Consider the following 15,204-nt stretch of genomic DNA (forward strand, 5'->3'; position numbering starts at 1 on the left):
TCTCTCACAGTGACAGTGGCAGTTGCCAGAAATACATCCAGTGATGCCTACTGGAAAGAGGCTGTGCATACCAAGTAAAATCTCCCCAGCACGTAAAGCTCCCTTTGAAGAAGGCTTCTGTTTCCGTTGCTAATGTGGGAAATACACCTCCCTCTCAGTGGCTTCTAGCATCACTTCATTACGCTACTGGTCAGTAGCAAGGGCTTGGATATGGACCAGTCGAAGTTTCCCTAGGCCTGTTTGACTGTGTCAGATAGGGCAGTAGCAGATGAGCAGTAAGAAGTCTACTTTGTTCCTTTTCTTTTTCCAATTTAGCCTCACCTGAACCAAACTTGTTCACTCACGTTGCATGTTATTGCAAAATGATGAAGGCAACCACCAAGACTTCCCTGCCAAGGCATTTCTGATTTTTTTAACAAACAATCACCAGTGTTGGGAGGAACAGATCCAGCTGTACTTGCTCATGCTTCTCAGACTGTGGGTCCAGCGTATTAAAGATACACCTGATGCTTGTTTGCCTAGCTTTGGAAAAAGCACTTCTTAGTGTAAATTTACTCAGAGTAAATGGCTGAGTCTATGTTTCTTCATCTGTAAAATAAGTAGAAGTACTAATCCCACTGATTACTAAGAAAATTAAGTAAGAGGGATGCCTGGGTGGCTCAGTCGGTTAAGCGTCCAACTCTTGATTTCTGCTCAGGTCACGATCTCGCGGTTCGTGGGTTCAAGCCCCACATGCTGACAGCGCAGAGCCTGCTTGGGATTTTCTCTCTTCCTCTCTCTCTACCCCTCCCCTGTTTGCACACGCACGTGCGCTCTCTCTCAAAATAAGTAGAAAGAAAACTTAGAAAAAGAAAATTAAATAAGAGCATGTTTAAAGAGCTCGGCAGGGCCTCGCCCATGTTGCTATTATTAACAATAAAGCAAGGCCAAGGGCACTCACACTGAAGCTGGATTCCAGGTTTCTACCAAGTGAGACATCTAGGATCCAGGAAGCAGAGTAGCTAGTCCCTGCACTTGTGGGAGGCAAACAAGGCCCATGCGTAAGACAGAGGAGCTCAGTCAGTTGAGCGTCGGACTTTGGCTCAGGTCATGATCTCAGTTTGTAAGTTTGAGTGCCACATAAGCTCACTGCTGTCAGCGCAGAGCCCACTTAAGATCCTCTGTCCCCCTCTCTCTCTACCCTCTTCACTCAGGCTCGCTCTCAAAAATAAATGTTACAAAAAAAAAAAAAAAAGACTAAGAACCATAAAACAACTGAGTACAAGAGGGATCAGCAGTCACTACACCTTTTCCGGATGACTGATGCTTGTTCAAAGAGCCTGGTGAAGGGAAAGAGCACCGGGGTCCTTGACGCTAAGCTTTCATTCTTAGCTCCACCGGCCACCTGTGTGACTGTGGCAAATCACTTAACCTCTAGAATTAAAGGTCTTCATCAGCAAAATGGACATATCTACTTTACAAGGATCTTTTTTTGGAGGGGTGGCAGGGAGAGGAGGAGTGTTTGTGGATTAAAAAAGTACATTTTAAAACACAGTTGACACTTAATATTTTTTCCATACATTATCTTGATGTTCCAGAAAATACCAAGTAAGAGCTCCCAAGGCCTATGAGAAAATCACTGAGGAAGGCCCCTGGGCTCAGAAAGAACAGCTGAAACTCCACAATGATCCACAAGAAGACTCTACCAGATCTAGGAACTAAACAAACTTCATGCTTTGAAATCTGAGCAAATCCAAAGGATTAATTGTGTGAATCCAGTGAATCATAGGTCATAAAAGCTTCTACAACAGTGAGAGTCAAAGCTCAAAAGACACAGAGAAAGATGCCTACATAGGTGCCTAGGAACAAGTACAAGTTGTACAACAGGACGATGGAAGTGATCAGTGACGAATAAATGCACGTACCGCCCTGGTGGAGCACTAAAGCATTCCTGTACCTAACTATAGTACAGTGACATCTACAGGAGGGAACTGGCTGTAATAAAAGGGAAAGGCTGTCTTAATTTGGATTAGATGTTTTGAGTTCTGATGCCTAAAAGAAACAAGGTTCTAGGGGCAAGAGGAAAAACAAATACTCAAATTAAGAGAAAAAAAATGTTTAAAAGATTTATTTTATGATGGAAGATTACCTAGACTAGCAGTCTATAAAAAGGATTCTAGATCAAGAATAATCTATTCTGGGGGTGTCTGGGTGGCTCAGTGGTTAAGTATCCGACTTTTGGTTTTGGCTCAGGTCATGATCTCACAGCTTCCAGAGTTCGAGCCCCATGTCGGGCTCTGTACTGATAGCATGGAGCCTGCTTGGGATTCTCTTTCTCTCTGCCCCTCCCCTGCTCACATGCATCTCTCTCAAAATAAATAAACTTTAAAAAATTAAAAAAGAAATGAATATTCTGAAATAGGCTAGAATAAAAGTAAACAAAACAAGAAAACCCAACATTTCTAAATCTGCTCTCAACATATGTTCTGTGTCCCTGTGATTTCCTTCCTTGCAATAGTCTAGAATACAAATACCAGAAATCTGCCGGGCATGCCAGCACATCCCCATGCTGGGTTTATGGCTGATAATAATAATCAAACATGGCCTTCTTTTTCCCACAGCTCAAAACTTGGTCTTAGAACCCTGTCTGCATGGCTCCCTGAGCTGCCTTCACCAGCTGATGAGAATTTACACCTAAGAGAAAACCTATTTGAAACCACCGCTTTAACCTAGATTATTCATAACTTACAACGAAGTACTTACTTGGCCCTGTACAAAAGCAGTCAAAAGGAGAAAACTGTCCTTAAGAAGTGAACAATAGAACTACCATAAGATCCAGAAATTCCACTCGAGTGTATTTATCCAAAGAAAACAGAAACACTATAAAATGTTTAGTTTAATCTAAAGAAAACATCTAATCCAAATTAAGACACAGAAAAGATCTATATGACCCCATGTTCATTACAGCATTACTTAAAATCCTCAAGATATGGAAACAACCTAAGTGTCCATCAGTGCATGAATGGATAAAGAAAATGTGGTATACGTACAGAATGGAATATTACTCAGCGAAAGAAAGAAAGAAAGAAAGAAAGAAAGAAAGAAAGAAAGAAAGAAAGAAAGAAAGAGAAAAGAAATCTTAGATGGACTTCAAGGGCATTATGCTAAGCTAAATAAGTCAGACAAAGAAAGACAAATACCATATGATCTCACTTATATGAGGAAATGTTACTTACACACACACACACACACACACACACACACACACACACACACACACACACAGCTTGGTGGCCAGAGTTGGGAGAAGGAAATAGGAAAAATGGGTGAAGGGAGTCAAAAGGTATATGCTTTGTTATAAGTCACAGAGATGTAATACACAGCATGGTGTCTAGAGCTAATAATGCTGTATTGCATATTTGAGAGTTGCTAAGAATAGATCTTAAAAGTTCTCATCACAGGAAAAAAAAACTTTTTTGTAACTACACAAGGTGATGGATGTTAACTAGATTAATATAATCACTTCACAATGTACTATTCAAACATTGAATCATTACATTGTACACCTGAAATTGATACAATGTTATATGTCAAATACATCTCAAGTAAAAAGGTAAATAAGGATAGAAAGACAAGAAAAGAGAACTGATTTCCAGAAAAACAAAAAAAGGAAACCATCCTGGGGTAAGCGGTGAGGGGTGAGGGATAAGCCAAGCTCTATAAACCATTGCTATTAGCAGAAAGGGGAGGGAGGAAGGGAGATAAAGTTACCCAGAGGAACAAGTGGTGAACACCAAGCTTCATACAGTAGTTGTCAAAACAGAAGTTTACTTCTACTGATCTGATATATAACCACAGAGACTAATAGATTGTGACCAGGAAGATTGGGCGAATAAAGAAAACTGGAAAAAAAACAAAAAAAATCTCTCCTATTTTCCACTCTCAGAGAGAGATGGTTTCCAGACAAAAAAACAAAAAACAAAAAAACAAAGAGCAATTTAATTAAACACACACACACACACACACACACACACACACACACACACACACACACACGGGGCCTGGGTGGCTCAGTTGGTTGAGCAGTCAACTATTGATTTTGGCCTACGTCATGATCCCAGGGTTGTGGAATCAAGCCCCACGTCAGGCTCTGCACGCGGAGCATGGAGTCTGCTTGGGATCCTCTCTCTCTCTCCCTCCCTCTCTTTCTCTCTCCCTCTCTCTCTCTCTCCCGCCTTCCCTCCCTCCCTCTCTCCTGCTTGCACTATCTAAAAATTAAAATTAAAAAAATCTTAAAAAAAGGAAAAAACCACAGACATATACACACACACACACAAAATATAACGTAGCTATACACATACACAAGGATGCCACAAATAGCCTTGTGATTAGCATAAAATGAAGATGCTAAAAATGTTTTAGAAGTGTATTTGACATAGAAAGGTGCTCATGACATAAGATTTAAAATGTAGATTACAAAATAGAATGTTCAGTATAATCCAATTTTCTTGTGTTTTAAATTCTGAAGGCATAAAAGTCTTAAGGCATTAGTAAACATTTAGATGCATAATGGGATTTTGAGTAATTTTTATTTTCTTCTTTTTGTTTCTCTGTAGTATTCTCTAATTTAACTATACAAAATGATATCTAAGAAATTAATTTTTTTCTTTTAACAATCTGCTGCAATTAATTAGTAATTTGCTTTTTCTTGATGTATAACCATCAGAAAGAAGTAACATCGGTTGCTGTAGAAACCGTGTGCTGCTCAGATTTACCTCTCCAGCCATAGCTGTTTCCATGTGGATGGATAAGGAGAAGTCCAGTCTGATCGATGATGTGCAGACCATTAATATCCAGCCACCCTATGCTCCATCTTACAGCTCATTAGAAACCTCTATCTTTAGAGGCACCTGGGTGGCTCAGTCGGTTGGGCGTCTGACTTCGGCTCAGGTCATGATCTCACAGTCTGTGAGTTCGAGCCCCACATCAGGCTCTGAGCTACAGAGCCTGGAGCCTGCTTCAGATTCTGTCTCCCTCTCTCTCTGTCACTCCCCCGCTCGCATTCTGTCTCTCTCTCAAAAATAAAATAAAAACATGGGAATGCAAGCTGGTGCAGCCACTCTGGAAAACAGGATGGAGGTTCCTCAAAAAACTAAAAATAGAACTACCCTATGACCCAGCAACTGCACTACTAGGCATTTATCCACGGGATACAAGTGTGCTGTTTCAAAGGGACACATGCACCCCCATGTTTATAGCAGCACTATCAACAATAGCCAAAGCAAGGAAAGAGCCCAAGTGTCCATCGATGGATGAATGGATAAAGAAGATGTGGTATATATATATATATGCATACATACACATACATACATATACACAATGGAGTATTACTCAGCAGTCAAAAAGAATGAAATGTTGCCATTTGCAACTACATGGATGGAACTGGAGGCTATTATGCTAAGTGAAATTAGTCAGTCAGAGAAAGACAAAAATCACATGACTTCCCTCATATGAGGACTTTAAGAGACAAAACAGATGAACATAAGGGAAGGGAAACAAAAATAATATAAAAACAGGGAGGGGGACAAAACAGAAGAGACTCATAAATATGGAGAACAAATAGAGGGTTACTGGAGGGGGTGTGGGAGAGGGGATGGGCTAAATGGGTAAGGGGCACTAAGGAATCTACTCCTGAAATCATTGTTGCACTATATGCTAACTAATTTGGATGTGAATTTTAAAAAATTAAAAATAAAATTAAAAAAAATTATAAAATAAATAAAATAAAATAAAGTAAAAACATTAAAAAAAAAAAAAGAAAGAAACCTGTATCTTTAACAAACTGTTTTTTGATATAAATCACTTGCAACCATAGAATCTCAAAAATAATCTTTAAAAGAAAATAGTGTATTCAACATTGTACTGGAAGTTCCAGCCAGAGCAACAAAGCAAAAAAGGGGAAAAAAAAAAAAAAAAAAAAAAAAAAAAAAAAAAAAGCACCTAAATTAGAAATAAAAGTATCTTTATTCACAGATGATTCTCTTACATATGCACGATCCTAAAGTAACCACAAAAAATTATTAAAGCTTATGAATAAATTCAACAAAGTTACAGGACACAAGATCAACAGGACACAAGATCAAACTTTACTCATGATCTTGGATTTGGCAATGGTTTCTTTTAGACAGAACACCCACCAAAGCACAAGCAACAGAAAAACTGGAAAACTCACAAATTTGTGGAAATTAAATGGTAGAATTCTCATTAACCACTGTGTCAAAGAAGAAATCAAAAAGGAAATCAAAGAGTATCTTGACCCAAAGAAAACAGAAACACAACCAATGATATTTATGGGACAGAAAAACAGTTCTAAGAGGACAGTTTAGAGTGATAAATGCCTACATTAAGAAAAAAGATCTCGGGGCGCCTGGGTGGCTCAGTCGGTTAAGCGTCCGACTTCGGCTCAGGTCATGATCTCGCAGTCCGTGAGTTCGAGCCCCACATCAGGCTCTGGGCTGATAGCCCAGAGCCTGGAGCCTGCTTCGGATTCTGTGTCTCCCTCTCTCTCTGGCCCTCTCCTGCTCACACTCTGTCTCACTCTCTCTCTTAAAAATAAATAAACATTAAAAAAATTAAAAAAAAAAGAAAAAAGATCTCAGGGCGTCTGGGTGGCACCGTCGGTTAAGCGTCCGACTCTTTATCTCCACTCAGGTCACGATCTCGGCGTTCATGAGTTCAAGCCCCACACTGGGCTCTGTGCTGATGGTGCACAGTCTGCTTGGGATTCTGTCTCTCCTTCTCTCCGACCCTCCCCCACTTGTGATCTCTCTTTCAAAATAAATAAACTTAAGAAAAAAGTTTTCTAAACAAAAAAGATTTCAAATAAATGACCTAACTTTATAGTTAGCTGTGAGTACAGGGTTTCCTCCTGGGGTGATGAAAAGATCTTGAAACTAGACGGAAGTAACGGTTACATAACATTGTGAATATACTAAATGCCACCTTAAAAAAGTTAATGGTTAATTTTATATTATATGAATTATACCTTTAAAAATGCAAAAAAAAAACTTTTTTTTAAAAGGCAGGGGAAGGGAAGTGGGGCACTGTCTTAAAACCTAAAATATTTTAGGGGCGCCTGGGTGGCTCAGTCGGTTAAGTGTCTGACCCAATCTCAGCTCAGGTCTTGATCTTAGAATTCAAGCCACATGTGGGGCTCCACGCTATATGTGAAGCCTACTTTAAAAACAAAAACCTAAAATATTATAAACAAGTTTATTTTCTATTCAGAAAATACAGATTTTTAAACAGATGTTAAGCAGTTTCATCTTTGCATGTTTTTAAAATAAAGCTACTTTCTCAAACACTTAAGAGTAATATTAATAGAATGTTCCATTTCTTACCAGAAGACTCTTTTCCATTCTGTTTTTCATAGAGGGTGCCCACAGACATCAGGAAAACAATAACCAGGAATACTGGAATTCTCCATGAACCCGCCAGGGATGCTGAAAATTATCAAGAGTTAACATTTTTAGTTGAAAACCTAGCACACATCTTTAAAAGAGTTAGTAAACTGACATAACAATTTGCCATAGAGGACGTTAACAAAATTGTTTCATAGGGAAATTTTTTTTTTTTTTAAAGGCCCTAAGAGAGATGAAGCCTCAGTTCAGGGTTTGTCTCAGTTAAAACCAGCTCTGCTGAGGCCCCTCGTCTAAAATTGGGTATGTGCCAGGGGAGCTTGGGTGGCTCAGTTGGTTGAGCGTCCAACTTCGGCTCAGGTCATGATCTCATGGTTTGGGAGTTTGAGCCCCGCATTGGGCTCTGTGCTGACAGCTCACAGCCTGGACCCTGCTTCGGATTCTGTGCCTCCCTCTCTCTCTGCCTCTCCCCTGTTTGTACTCTCTCTCAAAAATAAACACTAAAAATATTAAAAAAATAAAATAAAATTGGGTATGTGCCAGCCTCCCCTTAACGGGCTCATATCACCTGAGGAATCAAGTCCATTCTAATGCACACCTAGGATTTAAGACCATCCTGAACTCAAATCTTCCATTTAACCTCAAAATTACCTGCATCAGTTATGGAACATAAAGTCATGGAGCCTGGTTTCATTTCCTGAAAATACCACTGGGTGTGAAGTCCATCTCTCAAGAGAGGGTGAAATGGCCCAGAACAGCACTGCAAAAAGCTTCAATGTATCCTCAGTTTAAAAGGCAAAAATGCTAACAAGCGCCAAGGACCAGGTACCTACCCACAGGCATTTGCGTTTCCCTGAGTAAATCTAGAGCCTCCTGAACTGCTGCCTCCTCCTCTGCCTTCCCCAAATTCAAAATGAGTCACATCGGACATTAGGGGATCTTGCTAATACACTCCTCTAGGATTCCAAATCAGCAAAGCTAGAAAGCAATGCTTTGTTCCACATCAGTCTCTAAGCAAAGAAATACTTTCAATCAGCTCTGGTGTTTTATTTTTAACTGTAAGTAGCTCTAAAAACTACTTTAAGTAGGCTAACTACTGCTCTAGGTTACTGAATTTTGTTTTTAAATTAGAACCTAATGTTCCCTAAGTCTTAACTTGGGAGATAAGAGTCCCTGAAAAAAATCACTCTATAACATCCTAGCAGCCATTCAGCTAACAGTAAAGAGTCCCAAATACCAGGAAACTCATTCTTTTGAGCAGCTGACACTAATCGTCTTTACGTTGAACAGATTTGTCTCCCTGAAGCTACTCCTTGCTCTGACATCTCTCCCCCATAGGTAGAGAGATCTGTTTAAACCACTCTTTCACAGGACAGTCCTTCAAATAGGCTTCCATATTTTATTTTCTCCTTCCCTCCTCTTCCTCCCCACTCGTGTAGCCCAGTCCCCTTCTCTTACCCGGCGTAAATACCTCTGGTTCCTGTAACTGTTTCTCACACACTTAACTGCTTATCTATATCCTCCTGAAGTATGACACTCATAAATGGCCATGACACTGTAAGTGTGCTTTACTTTTTAAGATATATTTATTTTCAAAGGACCTTTTGAAAATGAACATTCAATATAATCAAAAGATAGACATGTTACAACATCTTTATTAAAGACTAAAGAAAGAATAAAGCAGAACATGTTCTAAAGATTATTTTAAAGAATGTTAAATGCAACACACAACACTACAAAAAAATTCACTTCAATTCAATCAGCCTCTGCTGATCTTAAGCTAGACTTTCTTAGAGAAAGGGACCCACCTAAATGAAAAAGCAGTATAATCCAGACAGGAATTGAAACTGCTCTCAAGTAGCGTTCAGTGCTTGCATTCCACTTGAATGAGACAGCCAACACATAGCCAACTACCAGCGTCCAGATCTTAAATAAATGAAATACAGACACAGTTGTTAATATACACACATGAAAATAAGCATACATTCGTACAAAATCTGCAAACATCTATACAGCATGAGAGCTGTGGATATAACACAGATAGGATGGAGGTGGTGGTGCTAAATGACATGTGTGTAGATCTTCTTCTGTTTAAACGAATCAAGTTTTGAAATAAACAAGCATTTGAAATCCAGCATATATGGTTATATTATTTCAATAGTCTTGGGGCACCTGGCTGGCTCAGTTGGTGCAGCATGTGACTCTTGATCCCGGGTTGCAAGTCCCAGCCCCATATTGGGTGTAGAGATTACTTAAAAATAAAATCTTAAGGGCACTGGGTGGCTCTGTCAGTTAAGCATCCAACTTCAGCTCAGGTCATGATCTCATGGTGAGTTCAAGCTCCACATCTGGCACTCTGCTGTCAGAACGGAGCCTGCTTCGGATCCTCTGCCCCACCCCACCCCCCACCCCCCACCCCTGCTTGCCCCTCCCCTGCTCGCGCTCTCGCTTTCTCAAAAATAAACATTCAAAAAAATAAAAAATAAAAATAAAATCTTAAAAGGCAAAAAATCTTAACCAAAAAAAAAAAAAAACCACAAAGTTTTAAGATACTTTAAAGTTCAAAACTATTTGATGCATAAAGATACTTAAGATAAAATATTCAATTTTTAAGCCATGGACTTAAATCAAGAGCTTAAGTCATGGAATTCTTCGAGTTTGCTCTATAGATGAATATTTAGAAAAGTACAGCAACAAAAAAGAAAGCTTTCCCAAAACAATCGGGTTAAAAGATTCCATCACAGTCTATGAAATACGTTGTTAACTGTGAGAAGAATTTTTTTTAAAGCTAGCAAGAAGGCAGCCAGCTGAAGTGTGACCCCTGAAGTAATCTAGGTAAGAGATGGTTAAACCTAATCCAGAGTTATGTGGACAGCTGAAGAAGTGTAGCTGAAAAAAAATATTACCAGAGGAAGAGACAGAGAGAGTTGAGAACAGAGGAACCACCAGGGTCCCCCTCTCAGTTTTCCCTACACCAAAACTAAATGACTCTAGCACTTGGAAACACCTGCACAGCCCACACAGAAACTCTATTAATATTTACAAAAGATGGAAAACAATGTGAGCATCATAAACCTATTAAAATAACCTGAACCCTGGGGCGGGGGGGGGGGGAGGCAAATTAAAGCAAAAAAAAAAAAAAAAAAAGAACTTTAAGTTCCAATTCAGAGAATGAAGAAAAAGGAACTGATGTGATTACTACAAAAGACAGGAAAAAAAAAAAAAAAAACCATCTCCTACTTTATTTGGGTTGTATCAATCAATAAAAACAGTCTTCTGGGGGAGCCTGGGTGGCTCAGTTGGTTAAGCATCCCACTTGATTTCAGCTCAGGTCATGATCTCATTGTTCCTGGGATCGAGCCCCACGTCAGGCTCTGTGCTGACCAGTGCGGAACCTGCTTGGGATTCTCTCTCCCTCTCTGCCCCTCCCCTCTACTGTATAAATAAATAAAACAAAAAAATAATAGTCTTCTGGTCTTAAAAATGTTTTTAGCTTCTGACCTTAGACTTCAGCTTTGGAACCTTACTAAATAATAATAAATTCTGAAAAAGTCTCTATAATGTAAAGAAGCTCATCAGAGTAAAATTTAGGATAGTGAAAAGTGAATAACCCAAAAGTTCAACTGGGAAGTAACTACAGAGGATTCACTCAATAAAATGTTATTCAACCATTACAGTGTTAGTTTTTTTTTAAACAAAAACTATAGAGTTAAAAACACTCTTAAGATATGCTTAAAGAAAAAGCAAAATATAAAAAACACATGTGACATGATTATAGCTACTGCATGGTGGGAGGAAAAGTAAATGTACTAAGAAGTTAGTAATTGTATTTGGGTGATAAGATTCTGGTTTTCCTTTTCCTTTTTCTGTATCTTCCAAAGTGCCTTTAATGAGCACAAATTCTTTTATAATGAAAAGGATATTTCTTCAAGCAACTCTATTAGATGAAACATTCAAGAGATCTTAAGCCCCAGCTATATGAGCACATGGGAAGTGGAACTACAGCTGCATCAAAACAGTTCAAGCTTGCAGAACCACACAAATTTAACCTGGGAATTCAGAGAATTTGAAGCAGGGCTGTAGAGCTCAGAATGAAATCAGAGTATAATAATAGCACACTTGCATACCAAATCGTTAAAAAATGATCCTCAGCAAACGGTCAGTCTTCGGTGCGCACAGGGGTAATCAGCCCCACGCCATGAAACATTGAGTCAGTAATTCAGGTAAGAGACTAGAAAGCATATTAATTGAATTCACAGATTACACAAAATTGGCAACAGTCAATAAAAACGGAGATGACTATAATGATTCAAAAAGATATCCTGAAGCTAGAACAATGGCTAATTCAAAAAAGATTAAATTTAATAGAAAGATACAAAAATCTGCTCTTAGGTTCAAACTCACCTGCAAAGTACTGAATGGGAAGAGGATGGCTAGGCTACTTTTCAGTTCAGTGTGAGTCAGGAGTATAAATAGTGTGAGTGCCTATTAATAATGCTCATATCAGGAAAAATGATTGTTGCAATGACTTCTGCACTATCAAAACCACAGCCATAACATTCAGACTGGGAAAGGAAATAGAAATCACCACATAGGAGATACAAACTATAGTTGGGGGGCGGGGGTAAAAAACTGCTCCATTTAGGAAAAAAAAAGAAGAAAATATGAGGATTTGATAGCTATCTTCAAACAGCTGGGAAAAAGTCATCTGGGAGAGGCATTCGCCTTAACCCCTGGGGTCCTGAGAGCAGAAACAATAGGTGGGAATCAGGAAACACCACACTGCAGCTCAACATGAGGATACATTTTTCTAACAAACTATAGCTGTCTAAAAATGGAATATTTTGTGTGAGCAAAAGCTGACCATAAGTCAGGGATAACAAAGCACAAGAACCTGCTTTCAGAGATTAAGCCTCTGATGGTTTTTAAACTGACTTCTAGTAAGTTTCTGTTTCTTACCTGTACTCATAAGGAATCAGTATCACCTACGGGGAGAGAAAAGAGACTGCATACTTCAGAGGGAGACTCATGGTCTAAAGAGAAGCACATGTTTTCACCTAGTAAACCTGAAACCCACTGATAGCCTTATTTCAGTTTAAAACACCCACTTATTAAATACACTCCCCAATTCTACTTCTAGGAACTTGGTTTACGGAAGTTCCTAGTTTGGTTTATAGAAGTTCCATATACTGTGCACACAGATCTGAAAATGTTCACTGCGGCTGCAAAAAATATTTTAAAAAATAACCTAAATGTCATTTTGTAAAGGACTCTTTAAATAATGGTACCTCCAGAAACTGGAACAATTTTTCAGACTTTCAGAGGTATGATGAATATCTACATTCAATGACAGTATAAATGCACACGTGTGTAAATCTGTATTGGTGAAAATACACTCAGCCCAAATGTTTAAAAATAGTATCTCTGGATAGTTGGATTTCAGGGGGCAATTTGCTTCTTTCTGATTTCCTTCAAGTGTTGAATTTTCTAAAAGTATTTTCATCTTTATAAACAACACATGTTTTTTGAGGTTTTTTTTTTAAAGATTTTTTTTTAAGTTTATTTATCTATTTTGAGAGAGAGAGAGAGAGTATAAGCAGGGGAGAGCCAGAGAGGAGGAGAGAGAGAGAATCCCAAACAGGCTCTACACTGACAGCACAGGGCCCAATGCAGAGCTCAATCCCACAAACCATTCGTTGAGATCATGACCTGAGCTGAAATCAAGAGTCAGATGCTTAACTGACTGAGACACCCAGGCACTCTGCAAACGTTTTGAACTTAAAAAACCTCTTTTGGGGAGCCTGGGTGGCTCAATGGGTTAAGCGTCCGACTTTGGCTCAGGTCATGATCTCGCGGTTTGTGGGTTCGAGCCCCACATCAGGCTATGTGCTGTCCATCCAGAGCCTGGAGCCTGCTTTGGATTCTGTTTCCCTCTCTCTCTGCCCCTCCCCCACTCACACTCTGTCTCTCAAAAAATGAATAAACGTTAAAAAAAAATTAAAAAAAAAAAAAACAAACCTCTTTTGACCTATGGATATTTTTCCCCCAGTATTCTGAAGCGTCTCCTCAGAAAAGATTCACAGGATATTATTAGCTCAAAAAGTATGACCATTTATAAACACTTTATAGATTTCTTATTAAACCGTTATGATTACATAAATTACCAATGTTTGAAAAATGCTTATCAGATTATCCTAACATATTCAGAGCTACAATATTTTCTAAAAGACATCTGGAAAAAAAAAATTTTTTATACTATAGTACTATTAAAAAGAAAGCTGTTCTAGAAGTGCTAACAAGGAAAGATATGTATAATACAAAGATAAATGAAAGAGCAAGGTGCAAAATTGTATATATATGTTACCCCATTTTTGTTTTGAAAAACAAATGCCCCATACTTTATATGTTCATATAAGCACACAAAGAAATTTTGGTTATTCATCAGTTAACAATAGTAACATGTCACCCTGTGGGAATGGTGGCAAAGAAACTATTCACTTTACCATACAGACTTCTATGTTGCTTAAGTTGTTTTTTATATAACATGTTTTACTTGAACCAATTTTTGAAACTGCTAAATATTCTTTAAAATAAATTCACCAAAAATAAGGATTTTGTACTTTCAAATTACAAATATAATTTCTAGTATGGATTTCTAAAAGTCTGTCTTTAAGAGTTTTATATTTGTCTCTCCGCTTAGCATCTGAACAATCCTGTTCAAGTATGAATTTGCTTCCAGCTATGGAGGAAATCAATGAACCACAGTTTATATATAAGAGGGCATACTTTCTCAAATGTGTGTTCTTTAAAACAATGTATCCTTTTCAAAATACACATTTAATACTCACTTTAAAGCACCAATGTGTGCTCAATACCACATAAAATGTCTCATAAAAACTGGCAACATTTATTTAGCACTACAAACTAATAATCACATTTTCCTTTCATCAGGCTTATTAACCACATAGGCTTTTCTGATAAAATACTAAGTGCATAAAACATAAGTAGACTTTGCCTTTTAGACGGTTTTATTTATTGCCATGTGGGCACTAACCGGAAAAACAACTGGGCTTGCTTCTGTTGCACGTTTTTGCAAAAACAGTTTCCCAAGTCTTTCACAGCGAGAACAACTTCCCAGCAGCAGCCCCTGATGCATAATCCCAACTGCACAAATGTACAAATCTCAATCAGTGATTGCTTCAGCTATTTCTCCTTTAAAACAACTTTATCCCAATTTGAAAACTATTCTCTTTTGTGGTGTGGCAACTTAGAGTCAAGTATCTTTTATAATCAGCGTCTTTGAGAAAGAACCTAAGCACTGGCAACTTTCCTCCTTACTGATGCCAGGCAAGCAAAAGCACACCTAGACAAGGGTTCAGAAGTGGAAGGGAGTGGGCCCGGCTGGCTGGCTAAGAGCCTCTTGGGCAGTACCGCCAAACACTTGGGAACCGTGCAAGGAAGCTGAGAAATCATGGAAGCCAACCCTACGCTTCACACAGCTGGAGTGGAGTAGCCCATAGAAGAGCCCTGGCCGGTCAAAGGTCACAGAACAAGCTATTGACAGAGCTCAGTTGAGAATTTACAGTCTCGGGGCACCTGGCTGGCTCAGTCAAAAGGGCATGGGACTCTTGATCTCAGGGTCATGAGTCTGAGCCCCACACTGGGGAGATTACTTATGAAAAAAAAAATTAAATAAGTAGAATTTACGGTCTTCTCACCTTCTGCCACTATTCTTTCTACCTCATACTTCTTTATAAAGTAAAATGGAAACAATGGGATCAGAAACCGTGGAAGAAATCAAATCTAT

General features: G+C 38.7%; 1 protein-coding gene across 4 annotated transcripts in view; it reads right to left on the minus strand.

The window, feature by feature from the left end:
* TMEM245 (transmembrane protein 245) overlaps positions 1 to 15,204 on the minus strand; it is a 100,921-nt gene that overhangs the window by 81,125 nt on the left and 4,592 nt on the right. For all 4 annotated transcript variants that reach the window (XM_019454268.2, XM_019454269.2, XM_019454266.2 and 1 more), the window contains exons 2-3: positions 9,206 to 9,323; positions 7,380 to 7,481 (exon numbers count right to left, since the gene is read on the minus strand). In XM_019454268.2, the coding sequence (XP_019309813.1) occupies positions 7,380 to 7,481; positions 9,206 to 9,323 (220 nt within the window). The remainder of the gene's footprint in view (positions 1 to 7,379; positions 7,482 to 9,205; positions 9,324 to 15,204) is intronic.

Source organism: Panthera pardus, unplaced genomic scaffold (genome assembly GCF_024362965.1).
Source record: "Panthera pardus isolate Hobbes unplaced genomic scaffold, ASM2436296v1 HiC_scaffold_20, whole genome shotgun sequence".
Taxonomy (NCBI): Eukaryota; Metazoa; Chordata; class Mammalia; order Carnivora; family Felidae; genus Panthera; species Panthera pardus.